The 17,953-nt window shown below is 59.1% G+C and overlaps 2 protein-coding genes across 3 annotated transcripts; both read right to left on the bottom strand.

Annotated features, from left to right (window-relative positions):
• Positions 1 to 259: 259 nt before the first annotated feature.
• Positions 260 to 9,803, bottom strand: CDH16 (cadherin 16). Of its 2 annotated transcripts, none has more exons than XM_027617033.1 (18): positions 9,669 to 9,803; positions 8,622 to 8,679; positions 8,252 to 8,335; positions 7,680 to 7,835; positions 7,471 to 7,609; positions 6,927 to 7,085; positions 5,960 to 6,156; positions 5,216 to 5,338; positions 4,855 to 5,005; positions 4,445 to 4,672; positions 4,286 to 4,362; positions 4,024 to 4,212; positions 3,686 to 3,927; positions 3,065 to 3,198; positions 2,046 to 2,288; positions 1,810 to 1,917; positions 1,391 to 1,507; positions 260 to 622 (listed from the first exon to the last, which is right to left on the bottom strand). In XM_027617033.1, the coding sequence occupies exons 1-18, from the start codon at positions 9,800 to 9,802 to the stop codon at positions 525 to 527; spliced, it is 2,637 nt and encodes an 878-aa protein (XP_027472834.1). In that variant the 5' UTR covers position 9,803; the 3' UTR covers positions 260 to 524. The 2 variants fall into 2 exon arrangements, with proteins under 2 accessions (XP_027472834.1, XP_027472835.1); XM_027617034.1 differs by having other exon boundaries at positions 9,647 to 9,747.
• A 2,529-nt stretch (positions 9,804 to 12,332) lies between these two features.
• On the bottom strand, positions 12,333 to 15,701 carry RRAD (RRAD, Ras related glycolysis inhibitor and calcium channel regulator). The gene is made up of 5 exons (XM_027620294.1): positions 15,541 to 15,701; positions 14,901 to 15,285; positions 14,168 to 14,241; positions 13,833 to 14,037; positions 12,333 to 12,980 (listed from the first exon to the last, which is right to left on the bottom strand). The coding sequence occupies exons 2-5, from the start codon at positions 15,268 to 15,270 to the stop codon at positions 12,703 to 12,705; spliced, it is 927 nt and encodes a 308-aa protein (XP_027476095.1). The 5' UTR covers positions 15,271 to 15,285; positions 15,541 to 15,701; the 3' UTR covers positions 12,333 to 12,702.
• Positions 15,702 to 17,953: the final 2,252 nt, after the last annotated feature.

Here is a 17,953-nt window from a genome sequence, read left to right as displayed (position 1 = left end):
GCACTCAAAAGGACACCCTCCTCAATCATCACCTAGTCAGAGTGGACCCATCCAGGGTCTGCAGCCATGGTCTCCAAATGCCCATAGAAATCACCCACCCTGCTCCGACCTCAAGTTCTCACCAAGAACCGACACGATGCCCCCATGTCCCTCCTCATAGGGGACCCAGGCTTGTCCCTCAAGTCCCTAGGCCCTTTCTGCACAGCAGGAGACGGGAAAGGAATGACGGATGACAAGGGTAATGCGCACACGCACGGGACTGAGATGCAGGCACAGCCCACGCCCTGCTCTCTGAGGCTTTATTAGTGGACAGACGTGACCCCATTTGGAGCACTCCCATGCGCAGCCCATAAAGTCAGTGTTCCGGCTCTACAGACTTGTCTGGTGATGTTGATTCCACCCGAGGGCAGGTCAAGGGGCTCCTACTCTGTCCTAGCTCCCAGTGATCAGCAGTGCTGGGCCCTCTCCCGGGGGATTCAGATGGAGGTAGAGGCCAAGCTCCCAGCTAGGGCTGCCTGGACCATTCAAACCGCCGCCTTCAGGGGCACGCTGTCCACTGGCTGATCTAGGTCCTTCTTCCTCGCCAGGGTCAAGTGAGTGAAGATGAGGATGAGGAAGATGCCTGAGGGGCCCAAGAGGGATGGATCAGCTCTCAGAAGGAGCCATGGGACTTGTCCACCACCCTGCTATTGGTATTGATTTAATAAGGAAGCAAGGTTTCCTAGACAGCATCTGCAATGCTGGGTGAGTATGACTGTGGTCCTGGGGCCAGAAGAAGCCTGACTGTTTGGCCTGCAGCTGTCCAGAACACCCCAGCCTCCAAAGCCCCCTTCTCTGGGGAACGGTTCAATGCTAGTCATCTGGGAAACAGCGAGCTATTCCCATGGACTCTGACAAAAAGGCACATGGTAGCATTGTGCTAGAACTAACAAAAACAAAAAAAAAACCAGCCAGGGAAAAATCTAGAGGGCCAAAGAAATCAAGGGGATAAAGAGGGAGGCTTGGACTAAAGGGATGAGGCTAGAAAGACCTGGGCTCTGCCACATTCTGGCTGTGTGACCTTAGACAAGTCACTTAACCTCTCTGAGCCTCAGGGACATCATCTGGAAAATGGGGAGATGCCACAATCTACCTCACAGGGTTGTGGGGAGGATTCAATGTGACAGTCCTATATTACACAGTCAACGTATAATAATGTAACAGTAAATACTGTCATCAGTGATCACGATGACGAGCAGGAAAGTACGAAGCAGGAGCATGATGACTAGGAGTGTTGTGGGGCTCCTTCTCCAGCCCTGGGGACCACCGTCGAGTAGGGCACTGTGCACCTGCAGGCTATCACTCCAACCATCCATCACCCTCTCCCGCTCAAAAGCCCAGCATCCATTACCTATTGCCATCAAGGTGCCCACGAGGATGCCCACTGCCGACAGCTTTGTGGGCATGCCCTTCATGCGGCCCACCTTGCGCATGCACTGCCCCTCCACGTTGCAGCGACACACAATCACTGGAGGGACAGGGGACAAGGGAGGAAGGTACAGGCGGTGGGGGAGGGCTCTCGAGCTGCTGGGAGGCTCCAGCGCAGCCAGCTAATACACACTTTGGGGCACACATGTGTATTTATGTGTACGCAGTACTCCTTTCTGTGCGCGCCTCTGTGTGCCGGCATCTGTGTGCCTGGCCACACACGTGCAGGCACGCACGCGCATTTGTAGCCCCCGTGAACCTGCAGGCGCGTGTACCCAGTCCCTCCTCCTGCATGGCAACGGCTCCCTGGGGAACTGCAGGCACACAGGGCCCTGGCCTTACCTCGGATCTGGAGCTGCCATGTCCGGGCATTGTGGCTGACGACTACGGGCACTGCGTGCTCACGTGGCTCCACCCAATGCAGGGCCAGGGTGAGGTAGGCATGGGAACCTGTGGGACCGTGAGCAGTGACCAGAGCCCCTAGCCTGGACAGACCCGAGGCCCAGCCCCATCTCATTTCCGAGAGCCCCACCGCCTCCCGCCTTGGCCACAGTGTCCCGCATTTCCCCACCACACACCGTTGAGAGCCTGGAGGTGCCAATCCCGCTGTACTGTAGGGTTGGGGCCCAGGGCAAAGCTGTAGGGGCCATGCCCCTCAGCCAGGCCAGGGTCCTCGCCGGGTCCACTGATAACCACGCCATGGTCCTGGCGGGGTGTGCAGAGGTGTCGGGCGGGTACGGGGTGCAGGGTGGGGGCCCAGGCAGCCGGGGCCTTCAGAAAGTAGATCACGAGGGTTGCAGAGGTGCTCAGGGTCGGCTCATCTGCAGAGGCAGTGCTGAGCTAGCCCCAGGCCCGGAGATCTCGCCCTGCGGAGTCTCTGCCACACCTGCTCTACCCCACCCCTCCTCCCCATCCCCAGCAGCATCCTCGCACCTGTCTCTTGCTCACAGTGCACTTGCCCGCTTCACTATCCAAGCGGCTGCCAGGACTTTCTGTGCCTTTCTGGACTCCAGGCTTGCCCTCAGTGCCCCACCCCCTCCCCACCCACTGGTATCAGGGCCCAACAATGCGGAGATGCCCTGATTTGGGGGCGCTCACTTCTGCTGGGTCTGTCGTGCACCACAGGACAGTCCAGCCCAGAGCTGAGACCCGCCTCCCTGACATACCCACCCCGGGGCCAGCTTTTCATTCAGTCAGTGTGGCATTCAGAGCCCTCCATACCTGGCTCCAGTGTCCCACTCAGGCTCACGTCCTGCCTCGCCTGCCATAGACACAGCCCCAGGTACTCCTTCCACCTGCCTGGCCCCACAGCCTCTGCTCCTAGCCTATGTCTGAAGCCAACACCTGAGAGGCCCTCCAGGGCCAAGGGGCAGGGCTGGAGGATTGTAAGTGTCCAGTGAGGAGCGTGGACTGAGAGGGGAAACAGACGCCAAGCATCCCAGAGACCAACATTGGCCCCGGTCCTCATCCCTCCTTCCCGCCTGGGGCAGAGTGGATGCCAGGAAGGACCCTGGGAAGGAAGCTCAGCCCTGCCCATGTCTCTGTCTGCCCGAGGCTTACCCTCCCTCCCAGAGGCCCCACCACTGCCCGGCCATACCTTCATACTGGGCCTCCACGAGCACTCTGTACATGTCCCCAGGCTGGGCGCCTTGCAGGGGCCGGGCTGTGTGCACCTCCCCAGAGACCTCCTTAATGCAGAGCCAGCCCTCTGAGTCATTGACCAGGGAGAACCTGAGGCCCAAAGAAGACAAGGGGGCAGGGAGGCACTGGGACCATATATGGGGTCTTACTCAGAGACCCCCCCCAGGGCCATGTGACCTGCTCAAGTTCCACATCCTCTCTGTGACTCAGGGTGCCCAGTTTCTCTCCCCAGCTTTAGGGACTTGTTGAGGGATAGGGCTTGAATCACAGATACTGGGGCGGGGGGAGCTATCAGAGCCTGGGGGGCCTGACTCAACTCCACTAGTCTCAGGTCACCCCATAAAGGGACAGGATGGGAGGCAGCATCGGAGCTTGCATGGAGTCCTAACTCTCCTCTCCATGCCCTATCCAACTCATCTAGCTCTGACCCAGCCCCAGGAGTCACAGCCTTAGCATTAGCCATGGTTTGAGGAACATGCCAGAACATAGATAATGTGAGTCCCCTCTGAGGCCCTGGGGGTCATCCCTGGGGAGCAGAGGAGGTCCAGCCCAGCTAAGGGCTGGGCTTCTGGCTCACCTGAGGGGACTGCTTCTGGGGTCTGAGGGTTGGACAGTCAGCAGGAGGGAGCCAGCTGGGGTGCTGACTGGAATGCTGGCCTCGTAGCTCTCCTGGTCCAACTTGGGGGGTGGCACCAGCTTTTCCACCAACACAGTCACTGTGGCTGTGGCTCCAGGGCCTGGGCCTGGCCCCACCAATTCTGTCACGCTCCGAACCACTACCACCAACTTGTGCCTTGAAGCTGCCTCATAGCTGAGGTTCTAGAACCAATGGGGTCTGGGTCACTGTTTGGGCCAGGGGATGGCACCCTGGTGCATGCACGTGGGTATATGTGTGCCCTTTCCCCAGCCCCTTACCTTGAGGAGTCGGAGTTGGACATGACTGGAGTCTGGTTCCCAATCCAGGCCGAAGGTGCCCTCCACATCCCCCGCCTCAATGGCAAAGTCCATGAGGCGGAAGGCAGGCTCAAGGTCAGCATCGGTGGCCATGAGCGTGGCCACCAGAGTCCCTGGCTCGGTGTTCTCAGGGAGGCTTACAGGCTCAATCTGGAGAGATGGGGACAGGCCATGAGCCCCTCATCAGTGCCTTCCCAAGATCTCCTCCCCTGTTCCTGCTTACCTGGGAGACGATGAACTCGGGGGCATGGTCATTGATGTCTGTGACTGTGATAGCGACCTCACATGTGCTGCTGAGGCCTGAGGCAGGAGAGGGCGTGTTGGAGAGACCAGGAAAGGAATGGAGAGAGAGAGAGAGCCTAGGTCACCACCGGGCACTTACCGCCCTCAGCTCCTCCTCGGTCAGCAGCCATCACCTGAAGCAGGATGTTCTGGCCAGCTCGGAGTGGGGCATCCCCCAGTGTCACACTGCCTGAGGTGAAGTCCAGCTCGAAGGCTCCTCCGTCTGCTCCCTCCTCAGGCTCAGGGCTCAACAGCTGATACACAATGTGCGAATTGGGAGAACCAGGGGCATCCATGTCCTCTGCCAACAGCCTAGTCACCTCGGTGCCTGTGAAGACAGCACCGTGGGACCACAGCCCAGTCTGGAGGCCTCACCACACCCATTCCTCTTTTGTGCCAGACTGAACCTGAGCTCTTGTGAAGGAGGGGCCCAGCTCAGAGAAGAGCAAAATGGGATGGGTCATAAGGACTTCAACCCTCCCACATCTCCTAACAAGGCCCATAGCCCACCTGGGGGGCTGAGCTCAGGAATGCTGACTGGGGAGTCATGTAGGGGGCAGACAGGTGCATTGTCGTTCTCATCCATCACTACCACACGCAGCTCCAGAGGTTCTGTGTAGTCCTCACCGCGGGTATTCCAAGCCTGCACCTGGAGCAGGTACTGAAGTGGGCAGTGGGGGGCTTCAGATGAAGGCCAAGGGCAGTTCCAGCCTGGCCCGGGTCTGCGTTCCCTTCTGGTGGCCAGCTCCAGCTCTTCTGGGTGCTCTTCCACTGCCTCAGTGCCTGTGGGGGGATGTGACACCCCCAGAAGCCAACCGGACCGTGACCGGGCACCCCTCAGCCTGCCCTCCTGGCTTCCCCCTCACCTCACCTCAGCCTGGGCTTCTCGGTCCAGCTCCTGGGTGACGTAGAGTTTCCCCTCGGCATCCACATCAAAGGGTCCAGGGGGCTGGCTCTCCAGGTGATAATGTATATCTCCCCCACTCCAGTGTACCTGGCAGTGGGACACAGAATGAGGGCACCCCGGGATGAGGGCCAGGAGTAGCCCGTGTCAGCTCTTCTGCCTCATCTCTTCCTGGGTGGGGAGCCTGGGTCCCTGCTGCTGCAAGTTGCTCTCCTCCCTGGGGCCCAGGTAGGGTCCTTTGGTTTGGGACACTTGTTGTTGTAGCAAGTCCCTGGTGGCCCTGGTCCAAGCCTGGTCCCTGGCCAAAGTGCCTGAATGACCAGGTTGTGTTATTCTCTGCCCTCTTGGGCTGGGCCTGCCCCCAGGGCATTCCTCGAGGAGGTCTGAGACATTCCAAGCCCGGGTGACAATCCCCATGGCAGCAGGGAGGTGGCAGCTGTTCTCCCTAGGGAAGCCTGGGGCAGGGGCAGGTCAGGGCCCTGAGCCACGCTGGCCAGAGGAGAGCAGGTGAGGGGCTGTGGGCCTGGTCCCAGGGCCTTGGACACCGTACTCCATGATGGGAACTGATGGGGACAGTAGAGGGAGGAACATAGGTAGGGGAGGAGCAGGGGTCAAGCTGGGCCTCAGACCCACCCACCCCCAAATCTTGAGACTCGGGCCCAGCTGTACCAGCCACGGGGCTACTTCAGCCACTGACAGCCACTCACTTACCTGGGCCATGTGGTGTGGGTATGGAACTTTGAGATTCTCTGCCAGATGGACAGGATCTAGGGGCACCCAGGTGTTCTCTACTATGGAGACGTCTACAGTGGCTGTGGCCTGGTGACCCGAAGCCTGGTCACCCATGTCCTTGACCTGTACCAACAGCTGGTAGAGCCCTTCTGCAGCCTGGTCTAGGCTGGTGCTCCCTAGAAGGGGCAGGGTGGTCAGCTCAGCAGGAGTCCAGGGCATCCTTCTCAGAGAGGCCACAAACACAAAGCCAAGCATGTGGCCAGTGTTTAGGATGCCCTCTGGGCCCAAGAGCAAGAAGTGCTTTTAGCACCAGAGTGAGCACCCAAGCAGGACTTGAAAGTTTGCAAAGTCATTTCTATATCTATCCACACAATGAATGGGTGATGGGTGGATGACGAGGATGAGGGGAGGGGTCCACGGGGGGATGGGGAGATGAGGAGATGACCAGCTGGATGAATGGATGGTTGACTAGGTAAATGGATGGGGAGTTGGGTGTGTGGATGGGTTAGTTTGCGTAGGTATTTGAATAGACGGGCTGTGTATGGGGTTGGGTGGTAGATGGGCGAATGGGTGACTGGCTGGTAGGTGTATGGTTAGCTTTGCTTTGCATCCCCCTCCTGTGCCTCTGGTCTGAACTCCCAGGTCCAGTTCTCCCTTACAATCAGTCCAAAGGTCTCCCAGCAACATCCTAGGCTACAACCCCTCAGGTGTCTCCTATCCTTGCCCCTTAGGCTTGGGTATCCAGAGTATAGGGCTGAGGCTATTCCGTTCATACCATTTTTTCTCTCCAGGAATGGTTCAAGCTTTTTGCCTTGCCACTCTCCACCTAGAATACTCTTTCTCCTTCATCTCTCAAGCTCCAACCCGTCCTACCATTACAGCTCACATGCCGCCTTCCCCAGCTTTCCCTGACCCTCTCCCCTCATCACACCCAGCTTAGGCTCACCCTCAGGGCTGAGGGCCAGAGCCCCCAGCCGAGGCTCCAGCTGGAACATGTCTGGGGAAGGCTGGGCTGGGGCCTGGTTCAGGATGTAGAATCGGAGATCTGAATTGGCTGTGCCTGGCTCATCCTCGTCCAAAGCCTCAAGGAATAGGAAGGGGATGCCTGGCGTGTGTGGAGAGGGCAAACTTTAAGGGGTGCAGGGGGTGGGGAGAGTTTCCCATGCCTCTCCCAACTCTCCCTGGTACTTCCTTCCATATCTGTCATCATATCGGGACACTGGAGGGGAGCCACAGATTAGAAAGGAGGGCAAACTGAGTACTGAGTCCTCTCAGTACTCAGTTTGCAGGGGAGCAAACTGAGGCCAAGAGTGGATGGGACTGGAGGACTCTCAGTGGGGTGGGGGGAACAAGATGGCACAGAAATGGGAGGGGGCAGCTTGGACCCTGGCTGCCCTGTCCTTATGCCGACGGTCAGCCATCTCTTTACTCTCTGTTCTCTCCTCAGGGCCCACCTGACCTGTTGCTCGCTGGTGGCCCTAGGCACTCACCGGGCCGGGTGCCCTGGCTCAGCTGAACTCTGTAGATGGACTGAGAGAAGTGGGGCACATGGTCATTCTCATCCTTCACACGCACAAGCACAGGCTGCGGGCCCCACAAGACACGTGCATCCTCAGTCTCCAGGGTGACCTGGCAGGGAAGGCTCGTCAGCACCCTGGCCCGCCTTCACCATTCTCCCCGACATCGTGCCCGGTCATACCTGTAGCCGGTACTCCGCTTGTTCCTCTCGGTCCAGGGCCCTGGTCACCAGCAAGAAGCCAGACTCGGGATCCACAGCAAAGGGGCCCTCAGCTGCCACGCTTGGGGTCCCCGACAGCACAATCTCGCCCTCAGTCTCCTCAGAGGGCAGTGGCAGCTGTGAGGGAGAGCAGAGGTAAAGGCAGTGGGACCTACGCCTGGGGGATGCCCCTCCACCCAGTGGTCCCATTTTATATGTGGGGAAACTGAGGCTCAGAGAGGGCTAGCACTTGCCTGAAGTCACACAGCCAGTAAATCAGAGAACCAACATTCAAAGCCAGAGCTCTTTCCCCTGTACTTGATGCTCCCCAGTACTCCCTGCCCTCCTTTCTAAAGCCCAAAACCCCACCACCAATAATTTATTAAAACTCCACTTTCTTCTGGAATTGAAATTTTGTTAGTCACTCACGCTATATCACATACTGTCCAGGAAGCAGGATTGAAAGAAAGGCAGAGCAAGAAAGAGAGAGGAATGCCGGAGGTGGCGGAAGTGGGACCTGGGGGGAGGGTAGCCCACCCAGCTCTTAGGCTCACCTTGATCAGGTACATGGGGAAATTTCCACCATAGTTTTCTGGGACTTCCACATACAGTTCTGCAGGCTGGACCTTGGGGAAAACCTGGGGGGAGGACTCTCACCTTGTCTCCAGGCTTTGCCTTCTTGTCATGGGTGCCCGACCAGGACGGGGAATTTCTGCCCCTTCCCTGGGCCTGACCATACCTTAGCCCATCCACCCTCTGGCCTTTGACCTCCTGATCCCACAGGAGGTCTATAGCCAGCTCTGTACACCCTCCCACAGCTAGTCCCTTCCACAGTCGGTGCGGCTGGGGTCCAGGTGGAATGGGAGAGAAGGGCGCCAACCCCCAAGGCCGGGATCCGAAGGGGACGAGCGGGGCCCAGCTCACCTGGGCTACAGAGAGGCAAAACAGCAACAGCCAGACAGGGACCATGGTCAGGATGGGCCTGAGGGACATGGCAGGAAGGATCCAGCCAGATCAATGGGCAAGGGTTCCCTCCCACTACTCTCCTCCTAGAGAGTATCTCTCCCTTCATCCCCACTCAGCCCAAGCCATGGCTTCCCCAGGTCCCACAGGGTGCAACTGTGCCTTCTTCAGTTGGACTTCTGCTACCTGTCACTGCGGGAAAGGCAGCCTAGCCTCCTCCTGTCCCCTGTCCTTCTATACTCTCAGAGCTGCCCCTCCCCACCCCACCCACTTGGACATTGCCCTCCACCCACTCCCACCCTTGTCCCCTGCCTCGGCCCATTTCACACCAGCAGCCAGAGGGACCTCGCGACAGACTGGCCTCCTCTTTCTCCCCTTAGAGGAGCCTGTGACTCCCCACCTCCTGCAGGGTTGAAGGGCATCCAGCTCCTCAAGCAGGCCCACCCAGGCCCCCAGGCCCAGCCATCCTGCCTCTGGTTCTTGCCACCACAAGGACCTCCATGCGAGTTTCACCTCCACACCTTTGGCTCCTTCCTGACATAGCCTCCCCAGCTTGTACAGAGATCCCAAAGTGGTAATTGCCCAGCAGCCCCAAATATCACAAAAGTCTGAAGCTGGAAAGACCCTGATGACCCTGAGGGTCACTTCCTGCAGCCGCCTCATGTTGTAGGCAAAGCCCGAAGGGCAAGGCCTGACCAAGGTCACACAGGACTTGACCATAGGACAATTCCTCCTGGAACAGAGGACCCATGGTTCAGGGTCTTGGGCCCTGTTTTTCCACCCACTGCCATCCCTCAGACACGGAGTCCCCTCGGGGCAGGAACCCTGCCCTCCTCTTGGGATTTGCCAGCCCTCAGCATGGAGCTGGGCATGCAGAGCATGGACGACCACTCCAGCCACTCCTGGGAATTCTTCCCTGAACAAGGGCTGGACAGGCCAGTGTTTTTCCTTCCCCTACCACCAACCCCAGCCTCAGCCCTGCTCACCCCTCCACTCCAGGGCCCTCACCCTCCGGTGCCTAAGGCGGGCTCCCTTGGTCCAGCTGCCTGGAGACAGGGTTCTTTCTCCAGGGAGCGCTGGCCAGGCCAGGATGGGTGGGGTAGGGCAGGGCGGACACTTGAGCAGGTAGGCGGTCCAGCCATGCTTGCTCAGGACTGGAAAACACCACTGGGCCTACAGCAGCAGGCCTGGCCCTGCCCAGCCCCCCAAGTTACTCATTGACTTTGGAAAGCTGGGGGCTGCTCAGCATCCGTGACTGCCAGCCCCGGGAGGTGGGGAGATCATTGGCCTGGCACTTCTCCCGTTCCTATACAGCCCAGTGGGGGACTTCTTGGGCCTCTGGGCTTGGACATTACTTCTTTTTCTGGGGTTCCAGACTCGATCACACTTCTCCCCCATGCACCAGCATCTGCAGCTCTACCTTGGTCCACTCTGTTCCTTTTGTCTGGAATGCCCTTCCCTCCCTTCATCTGTCTGGTGAGCACCTACTCAGACTTCAGTACTCAGCTCAAAGATTCTTTTCTCCGGGAAACCTTCCCTGGGCTCCCAGGCTTGTTCAGGCTTCTTTTCTGGGAATACCCTCTCCGCCATGACACGTGCTATACTTCTATCAAAGCAGAAGAGACAGCAGATTGTCACTGTCTATCTCTTCCATCAGACTGGGACCCCTCCAGGGAAGGTCTCAGGGACCCAGTCATGACCTGGACCTCACTTGGCCCTGGCAGCTTCTCACTGGATCAAAAGCAAGGAGCTAGAGGTTGCACATGAAGGATAAATGAGCATGACCTGAACTGGGTATTTGTGGCTCCAGACCACCCACCAGTGGGACCAGTGGGTAGGGGCACAGAAGCCCGTGAGATCCCCTGAGGCTCCCTGAGGGCTCACACTGGCTGCTGACACGGAAAGGGCTGGGACAACGGACTGTCCCGTGCCTCTGAGAGGGAAGAGCAGATTGAGCCAGCTCAGGTGACCTTGAGGGAATCACAGGGCTGGCCAGAGACCCCTCCCCCACTGAGGGCAGCCAAGTGGAGCCAGGAGAAGCTTCTGGTGCCTGGGAGTCCACGACCAGGGGTGTGTGGGGGCAGGGGCAGGGACCTGTTGCCAGTCCATCCTCGCCCTCGGAGTCTCCCATGGTCTTCCCTGAGTCCTTCTCACCGCATGTCTGCAGGATGGGCGGGGACCCCGCACCCGCCTCCAGCCTTGTCTGCCACAAGTGCAGCGCCTGCCTCAGGGTCACTCAGGCACCCCAGGCACCCCAGTCTGGAGCAGGGCACTGTGGGCTTGTTGAAGGGATCTCCCATGTGTTGAGCTCCTACTATGCACCTGGCACTGCTCTAAGCACATGCCTTCAGTATTCCCCCAACTCCACTTGGAAGGGGCACTGTCCCCATGTCGCATACTAGGGCACAGAGATGCTGAGTGGCTTGCCCAGGGTCACACAGCCAATAAGTAGCAGGGCCAGGAAGGCCTGGATTCTTCTTCAGGCCTCAGAATGTTCACCTGCTCTGAGAAAACCATGCCTTCCACATGCCTCTAAGTATGTTGCAGGGTGGGAGTGGGGAGCGGCAGCAGCTTTGAGCAGTTAACACTGCCCTGGGGGGCATGTGGGTGAGTCAAGACAGGTCCTGCACATTCAGGAGTGGCCCTGACACCTTCTGCCATTGAACAACTGCAATCAGTGTTCTAACCAGGTTGCAAGAGCTCCTAGGGGCCTGTAGAATAAAGGAATCAAACCAATGAAGGAAATGTATGGACCCTTGCCCAGAACCTTCTCAGAAACTGTCCCAGGCCTCGCCACAGGCTGCCTTCAGGCTCTGGAGACCGGCAGACTTATATACCAGTCCCTACTCAGCCACTTCTACCTGTGTGACCTCAACTGCTTCAGTTCCCCATCTGCCATTGCCAAATGTAGGTAGATACTCCTTCCCCAAACACTGTAGGGCAAGTCCCAGCAGTCACCTGTGCCTGGTGTGGGTGGCAGGGAGACAGGCACACCCCCAGCTATCAGCAAACATACACACATCAAACATACACACATTCCCACACAAATATAAAGCCTCTCATTCTAGGCAGGGAGGGCTCCGGGGAGGGGTTCCCGCCAAGACCATGTTAGCCAATGCTGAGCATGGGAGGCTCTGGCCTGGCCCCTCCCAGAGGAGAAAACAGTGAGGCCCTTGCTCTGTAGCCCAGCCCCAGACACTGGCCTTCTCCTTTTCCAGCCAGGGAGTCTCAGAAGTCTTCCACAGCTACCCCACCTCAGCAACTTTCCAGCCCCTCAGGAGGAGGCAGGATGGAGACACCAGCCCAGAAGTCAGACCCAGTGTTTTTGTTTAGCCATGAGATCTGGGGCAGGCCATGGTCCCTCAGACAGACTCAGTTTTCCTTACATACAGTGGGGTGGCTGAACCCTTAATCAGCTGTGCAATGCCAGGCCCCAGGGCAAGAGAAAAATCTGGGAGGGGCTTTTGTCTCCTCCTGTTGCTTGGCTCTCCAATCAGGCCACAACCCACACCTGCCCCTCTGGTCCATCTGGCTAGATCAGAGCCCAAATATTAGGACAGTCAAGGCTGCACACTAGGGTAGGGCAGTGAGGCCCCATCTCTCAACCTCAGGAACCCTTCCTGCTCTTACAGCCCCCTATCGGGAGGAAACACAAAGTCAACAGCCCTGATCTATCAGGAAATAGTCTTTATTACAAAAATTTGCATGTAAACAAATAACCACTGCACTGAACAGCCTCCCTCCAGAGCATGCACACCCCAAGTGTGGAGAAAGCTAGAGTCCTGTCCCCACACACAGGCCTGCCCCAGGGGCTGGGCTCGGGCCGCTGCTTGGGACACACACTGGCCTGTACATGCATCGCTGTGGGCCCAGCCCTTGATGGCCACTGGGAGCTGCCCGGGCAGCCCTGTCTATCTGTCCATAACCATGAGGTGGGGTATGCCCAGAGTCCGAGCCAGCCCTGAGGCACCCAGGGCAGGTGGCTGGGCCAGCCCACCAGTCTGCCCATTTGTATGCACAACGCAGTATGTGCCTGTGGAGTCTAGAGCACAGAGAGATCGTGGCAGGACTTGGACTTGGCACGAAAGGCCATCTTGCGGCTGTTGCGTGCTACGATGCGGCCCAAGAAACGCTTTGCCTTCTTGCCGAGACTCTCTCGCCGCCGGGTACCCGCTTGTCGACGTGCATTGGCCTCTTTGCTGTCCCTGCGCAGGCGTATCTGGCGCACAACACCCTCGAACAAGGCCTGGACATTGTGGTGCAATGCCGCGGATGTCTCAATAAACTTGCAGTCGAAGACCACGGCACAGGCCCGGCCCTCTGGTGGGGACAGGCACATGGCAGTGAAATAAAGGGTGAGGGGGTGAGAAGCCCACTCAGACTCTAGCTACCCCATAGCAGCTACCACTCAGGAATCTGGGCACCAGGGGAGGAGCCCTGGGGGGTCCCCAGAAACACCGACCCCAGCTCCTGTACAGAGGATCCAAGGCATTGCTGGGCCACCCAACTGGCAGAATGTGCCCACCTTTAAGGAGCTCACAAAGGCTCACAAGAGGAAACTCATTTATTGAAATAATTTGAAGCCTGATATTTAAATGGAAATGCTGAAGCAGTCAATACGAGAGAAGGAGGGCTTTGTTAGGCACCTTAGTATTTCATGGTTTGATATTATATTATGATGAATAACCTGTGAAGCTGGGAGGAGGATGTTACTGAGTCACTGCTAGGTTCCTCTGAGGGACTCCGTTCTGAGGGCCACAGAGGAGAATGCTGAGCCGAAGAGGAGCAGACCCTCCCCAGGGTCAAGCCCACGCCGAGACCAGCCCCGGCCCTGAATCCACGCTCGGACCTCCTAGTCCAGTTCCCTGCACTCTCCTCGCTCCTCATCTGTCAGGCCAGGGCCAAAGGGTCCAGGAGAGGAGGGTCCTGAGGTGGCCCAGCTCAGGGCCCAGCAGCTTCTTCCTCCCCAGCACGTCTGGTCCTTCCCCCCAGGCCTCTCAGCCCGCTGTGAGTCCCGTGGGAGGGCAGCAGCTGTACCCCCTCTCCCCCTCAAGTTTTCTTCCTGAACATTTTTAGCCACTTATGATCCCCAGGGACTTGAGCTGAGCCAAGATTGAATGGACCACAGCCCAGCCAGGATGTCCCTCCCTTTCTGACCCACTCCCTGCTCACCATCCAAAGAGACCTCTCGAGAGCGCACCAGGTCGCTCTTGTTGCCCACGAGGATAATGGGCACGTCGTCCATCTGCCGTGCCCGCCGCAGCTGGACCCGCAGCTCTGAGGCTTTCTCGAAGCTTCCCTTATCCGTCACTGAGTACACGATGACGTACGCATCCCCCATAGCCATGCAGTGACCAGGTAGCCAGCGGCTGCTATCCTGGGGAACACATACATATGCATATCTACCAACAGTTCTCATGCCCAGGCTACAAGGCTGCCCCTCTAAGCAGGCCCCTATCCCCAGGTCACCCCTCCCACCCTGGCCTGGGTCTCAGCCTGCAGCCTACCTGCTCCCAAATGTCATAGACCATGAGTGATGCCTCTTCTCCATCCACCACGATGGACCGATCATATGTGTGCCCTAGGCAGGAGACTAGTAGTCAGATGACCTGCTGGCTGCCAAAAGCCTCCCTCCCACACCATGTGCCAGGTTTCCTGTTTTGGCCACACCCTCCATCTCTACCCTAGAACCCCCCTAATCTTTCCCTCCACTGATGGCCACTATGTGACAACAGAAATGACAGGGCTGAGAAGCAAGCCGTACAGGGCGTGGTGTGCCTGACCCTCACCTAGACAGTGCTTTGCCAAGCTGACAATGTCCTGGATTGCCACTCCTGCGTTCCCTGCCCTCCTGTTGCGTGGGCCCCAGGGTAGCTCTGACCACAGTAGCCTGAGTTAGAATAGTGACTGTCACATTCTTTGGAAGCCTTGGTCACCTAGGGCTCTTCTAGAAACTTCCTCTGGCTGTGTTCCTGCCAGCCCTGGCAGGGAGGGATGTCCTATCCCCATCCTACAGGTATGGCCTGGGCATTCTACTCTGGGCATTTCTTCCCCTACCAAGGGCTGGAGATCCCTTCTCCCTTTAGTTTCCCCATCTGTGAAATGGGTAGGTAGAGGCATGATTCTGAAAGTGCCTTCAGAATCCCATGGTACGTGCCGCTTTTAATCCAGGTCCCCAGCCCTGCAGCCCTCAGTCCTGCCCTGACATCTCCCCTCCCTTGAATAGTCCCAGCCCCTCACCTGCGGCCTCTGCTTCAGGCCCATCCTCGACACCACCGAAGATGCGCGCCAGAGCGCTCTTGCCCACGCCAGGCGCCCCCAGCAGCAGCACCTTGTAAACGCTGTCGTCTGAGTCGCTGCCCCCTGAGCTGAGCGACTCGGAGGAGCCCTCGGGCCAGTCGAGCGTCGCACCCTGGGCCCCGGTCCCGGCCCCGGCCGCTGCCAGAGCGCCCGGAGCCAGCGCCGCCTGCAGGTCGCGCTCGTCCACCGGCATGCTTCGGCGGTGCAGCGGGGGCGCCGGGCCCCACGGTGTGCTGCCCCGACGGCGCTCGCGCTCCCGGGCCCCGCCGCGGCTCCCGCCCGCTCCGCTGCCGCCGCCATTCAGAGTCATGGCGCCCGACGCCGTCTGGGGAACGGGAGTGGGGACGGCCGAGTCAGCCGCGGTGCAGACGGTGTGGGAGCCTGGACCACCCCCCCTCCCCGGGGCGCGCCTGCCCGACGCCGGGGTCAGGCCCGACGCTCGGGCCGAGGACCTGCCGCAGTCCCCTCCCGGCCGTGGAGGTCCTGGCGCCCTGACTCGTGAGCCACCCTCCCGACTCGTCCATCCGCACCCCGGACGGACGGTGCGACCACCCGCACCCCGCTCCGCCAGGACACTCACCCAACCGCACACGGACACGGTCCGAAGTAGGTTCCAGGCCCGGATACAGTCCACTCGCAGACCCTGGCTCGGACGCCCGACGCTGCCGCAGCCGCCGCCTCCTCAGTCCGCTCTGGGTCCCGGCTCCAGAGCTGCCTATTTAAGTGCCTGCCCGCCCCCGCCCCCACCCGCGCGCTCGCCCCCACCCCGGCGCTCGCCCACGTCCCCGCTGCTGCGGGGGCTGACGTGTCGGTCCGCCTCCCCCTCGGGGGAATCCCCCGCCCCCGTCCCAGGACCTCGCACCCACCCACCCAGACCCCGCCCCACCCGACTGGGCAGACAAAGCCCGGGTTTGAGCGTGTGAGGTGGGAGGCAGGGAAGGAGGGACCAGGAGGGGGGCTAGGTTGAATGGTGTGGGGGAGGGGCTTGGAGTTGGGGGTACCCTCCTGGGTGGGGTCAAGGGGGAAAGCCGAACTAGCCAACTATGCCAGCTCCCCTCTGGGGAAGAATTAGTCTGGCCCTTTAACAGTGAATTCTCCCTCTTCTCTCCCCCAGCCCTGGCCTGTTGCCCAAGCAAGCCGAGGGATACAGGCTGGACAGACTTCACCCTTCTCTGTTCAGTGGCCGGTGGCCACTCCCCACTGGCCCGTGGCCACTCCCCACTGGCCCATATATGAGGTAAAACTGAAGGGTCCTAAATTTGGGCTTCTAGCCTTGGCACCAAGTCCTCCCTACTCCCCTCCCTGCCCTGGAGAGTTGGAGGTTCTACCTGATGAGGCTGTCCTTCAGGGTGAGGGTTAGTGTAACCATGGGAGCCTCTGGGGCCACGTGGAGAGCTTTCTGGGGGAGGGGGTGAAGGAAGGGAGTTGTTCTGGCAGTGTATTGCAGGTAGGGGTGCATGCTTGGTTCTGGGGGAGGGAATATAGGCCCCGAGAAGGGAAAGGATGAACTCAGCACCGCCTCACCTCCCAGCACCCTCCAGACAGCTGCCAGCAACTCTGCTAAAAATACCTGGTCCTGGCCCTTCCTGGCCCTCCCTGGCCCTTCTGCTCCTGGCCTTTCCGCTCCCAATCATTCTGCTCCTGCGCTGGAGGTTGCTCAAAGCTGGGGAAATCCTGGCAGACGGGTGTCAGATGGCAGCAAGAGTGGCTAGGGGTGGGACTGGACCAGAGTCAGGGCCGGATCCAACAGCTGTAAGAGTCTTCAACGTCTCTCTCCTTCCCTCTAGCCCCAGATGGGCCTGTAGTTCAGGGCCTATGCAGTGCCTGGAAGTTCAGACTCCCACCTAGGAGGGGCATAGGTATAGAGTACAGTTTGCGTCACGGCTGGGGCTGGTGGATGGGATGAGCCACCATTTGGTGCCCCCACTGCCCAGAGCTCACCCACTCCTTAGAACTAGGGTGGATGCCAAGGCAAGAGGGGAGAAGATATAATGGGGGAGCTTGGTTCCTAGACCTGTCTCTGCCTCCAGGCTCCTGGGGCTTGCCTCCCCTCCCAGCCTCAGGGTGCCCAGCTATAAAATGACCTGTTCCCCCCTTCGTTCATGTCTAAGATGTGTGAGGTTTGTTTGGCAGACAGGGATCTGCTATCAGACTCTGACGTTTGATTGTGATGAGTGTGGCGAGGGTGGGGGCGCCCATTCAGGGTGCAGGTGACATCACCGATGGAGATCCTGGTGGGCTGTTGAAGGTTGCCATGGAGACCTGGGTGGGGTTTTCTGGCTGCTCTATCAGTTTCCTTGGCAACAGCTGAGAGGGCCTTGGAGTGAGGAGGGCCTGGCTAGGTAAGTATGAGGGGGTTCATGCAGGACCCTCTGGTCTTGAGGTCCTCAAAGTAGGCAGCAGCTAGGCTGAGGGGTGTCCTGGCCGCTTGTGTCCTTCCCATGGCCCCGGGGTCTTGGGGGCCTGGGCAACCCCAGACTGGCTCCAGCTTACTGGATGAGATCCAGTGGCCAAGAGGGAATTGTGGGTGGAGCCTCCTGCCAGGACACGCGTCTCAAGAGCCAGCAAACCACTTCCCATCAGGAATCCTGGCCTGGGCTGTTTGTGAGCCCTCCTACCCACCTCAGATATGATCTTACCCCTGAAAATAACCCCCGAATGTCCAGCAGAAGGTAGGTATGTGGTGTAGCTGTGACCCTTCCCAGCAGGAGCCATGCAAGGAATTGGGGCTGGGTTTCCCCTCCAGTAATCTGAACTCTTGACTTCAGCAGTGTTTTTTTTCATTGCCAAGCAAACTGCATCCACATTGCGCCAGTCAGGCCCCAGACATTCCCCAACAGGCCAGACGCACTCACCACAAGCCTAGGTATGGCCAGGGGCCCCAGGAGCCAAGACCAGGACGTGACCTTGAGACGTCTCCACTCCCGCTCCTGGTCCTCCCAGCTCTTGGGCTGAGCTTGGTTACCCAGAAGGAGCAAACTGAGTCTGGAACA

This window comes from Zalophus californianus, chromosome 17, assembly GCF_009762305.2.
Source record: "Zalophus californianus isolate mZalCal1 chromosome 17, mZalCal1.pri.v2, whole genome shotgun sequence".
Classification (NCBI taxonomy): Eukaryota; Metazoa; Chordata; class Mammalia; order Carnivora; family Otariidae; genus Zalophus; species Zalophus californianus.
The sequence above is the reverse complement of the archived record's forward strand: the minus strand, read 5'-3'. Positions and strand labels throughout refer to the sequence as shown.

Bases quoted from the DNA above. Each gene is read 5' to 3' on its own strand.
- CDH16 (XM_027617033.1), bottom strand. From the start codon at position 9,802: ATGGCTGGACCGCCTACCTGCTCAAGTGTCCGCCCTGCCCTACCCCAC. The intron at 4,673-4,854 runs GTGGGCTATGGG...CTGTCTTCACAG, and splicing joins TCCTGAGCTCAGCCCCCCAG to GCACCGAGGTGACTAGGCTG. The intron at 1,918-2,045 runs GTGTGTGGTGGG...ACGGTCCCACAG, and splicing joins GCACCTCCAGGCTCTCAACG to GTTCCCATGCCTACCTCACC.
- RRAD (XM_027620294.1), bottom strand. From the start codon at position 15,270: ATGACTCTGAATGGCGGCGGCAGCGGAGCGGGCGGGAGCCGCGGCGGG. The intron at 14,242-14,900 runs GTGAGGGGCTGG...TCTCCTGCCTAG, and splicing joins GCCTGAAGCAGAGGCCGCAG to GGCACACATATGATCGGTCC. The intron at 14,038-14,167 runs GTAGGCTGCAGG...TGTGTTCCCCAG, and splicing joins TCTATGACATTTGGGAGCAG to GATAGCAGCCGCTGGCTACC.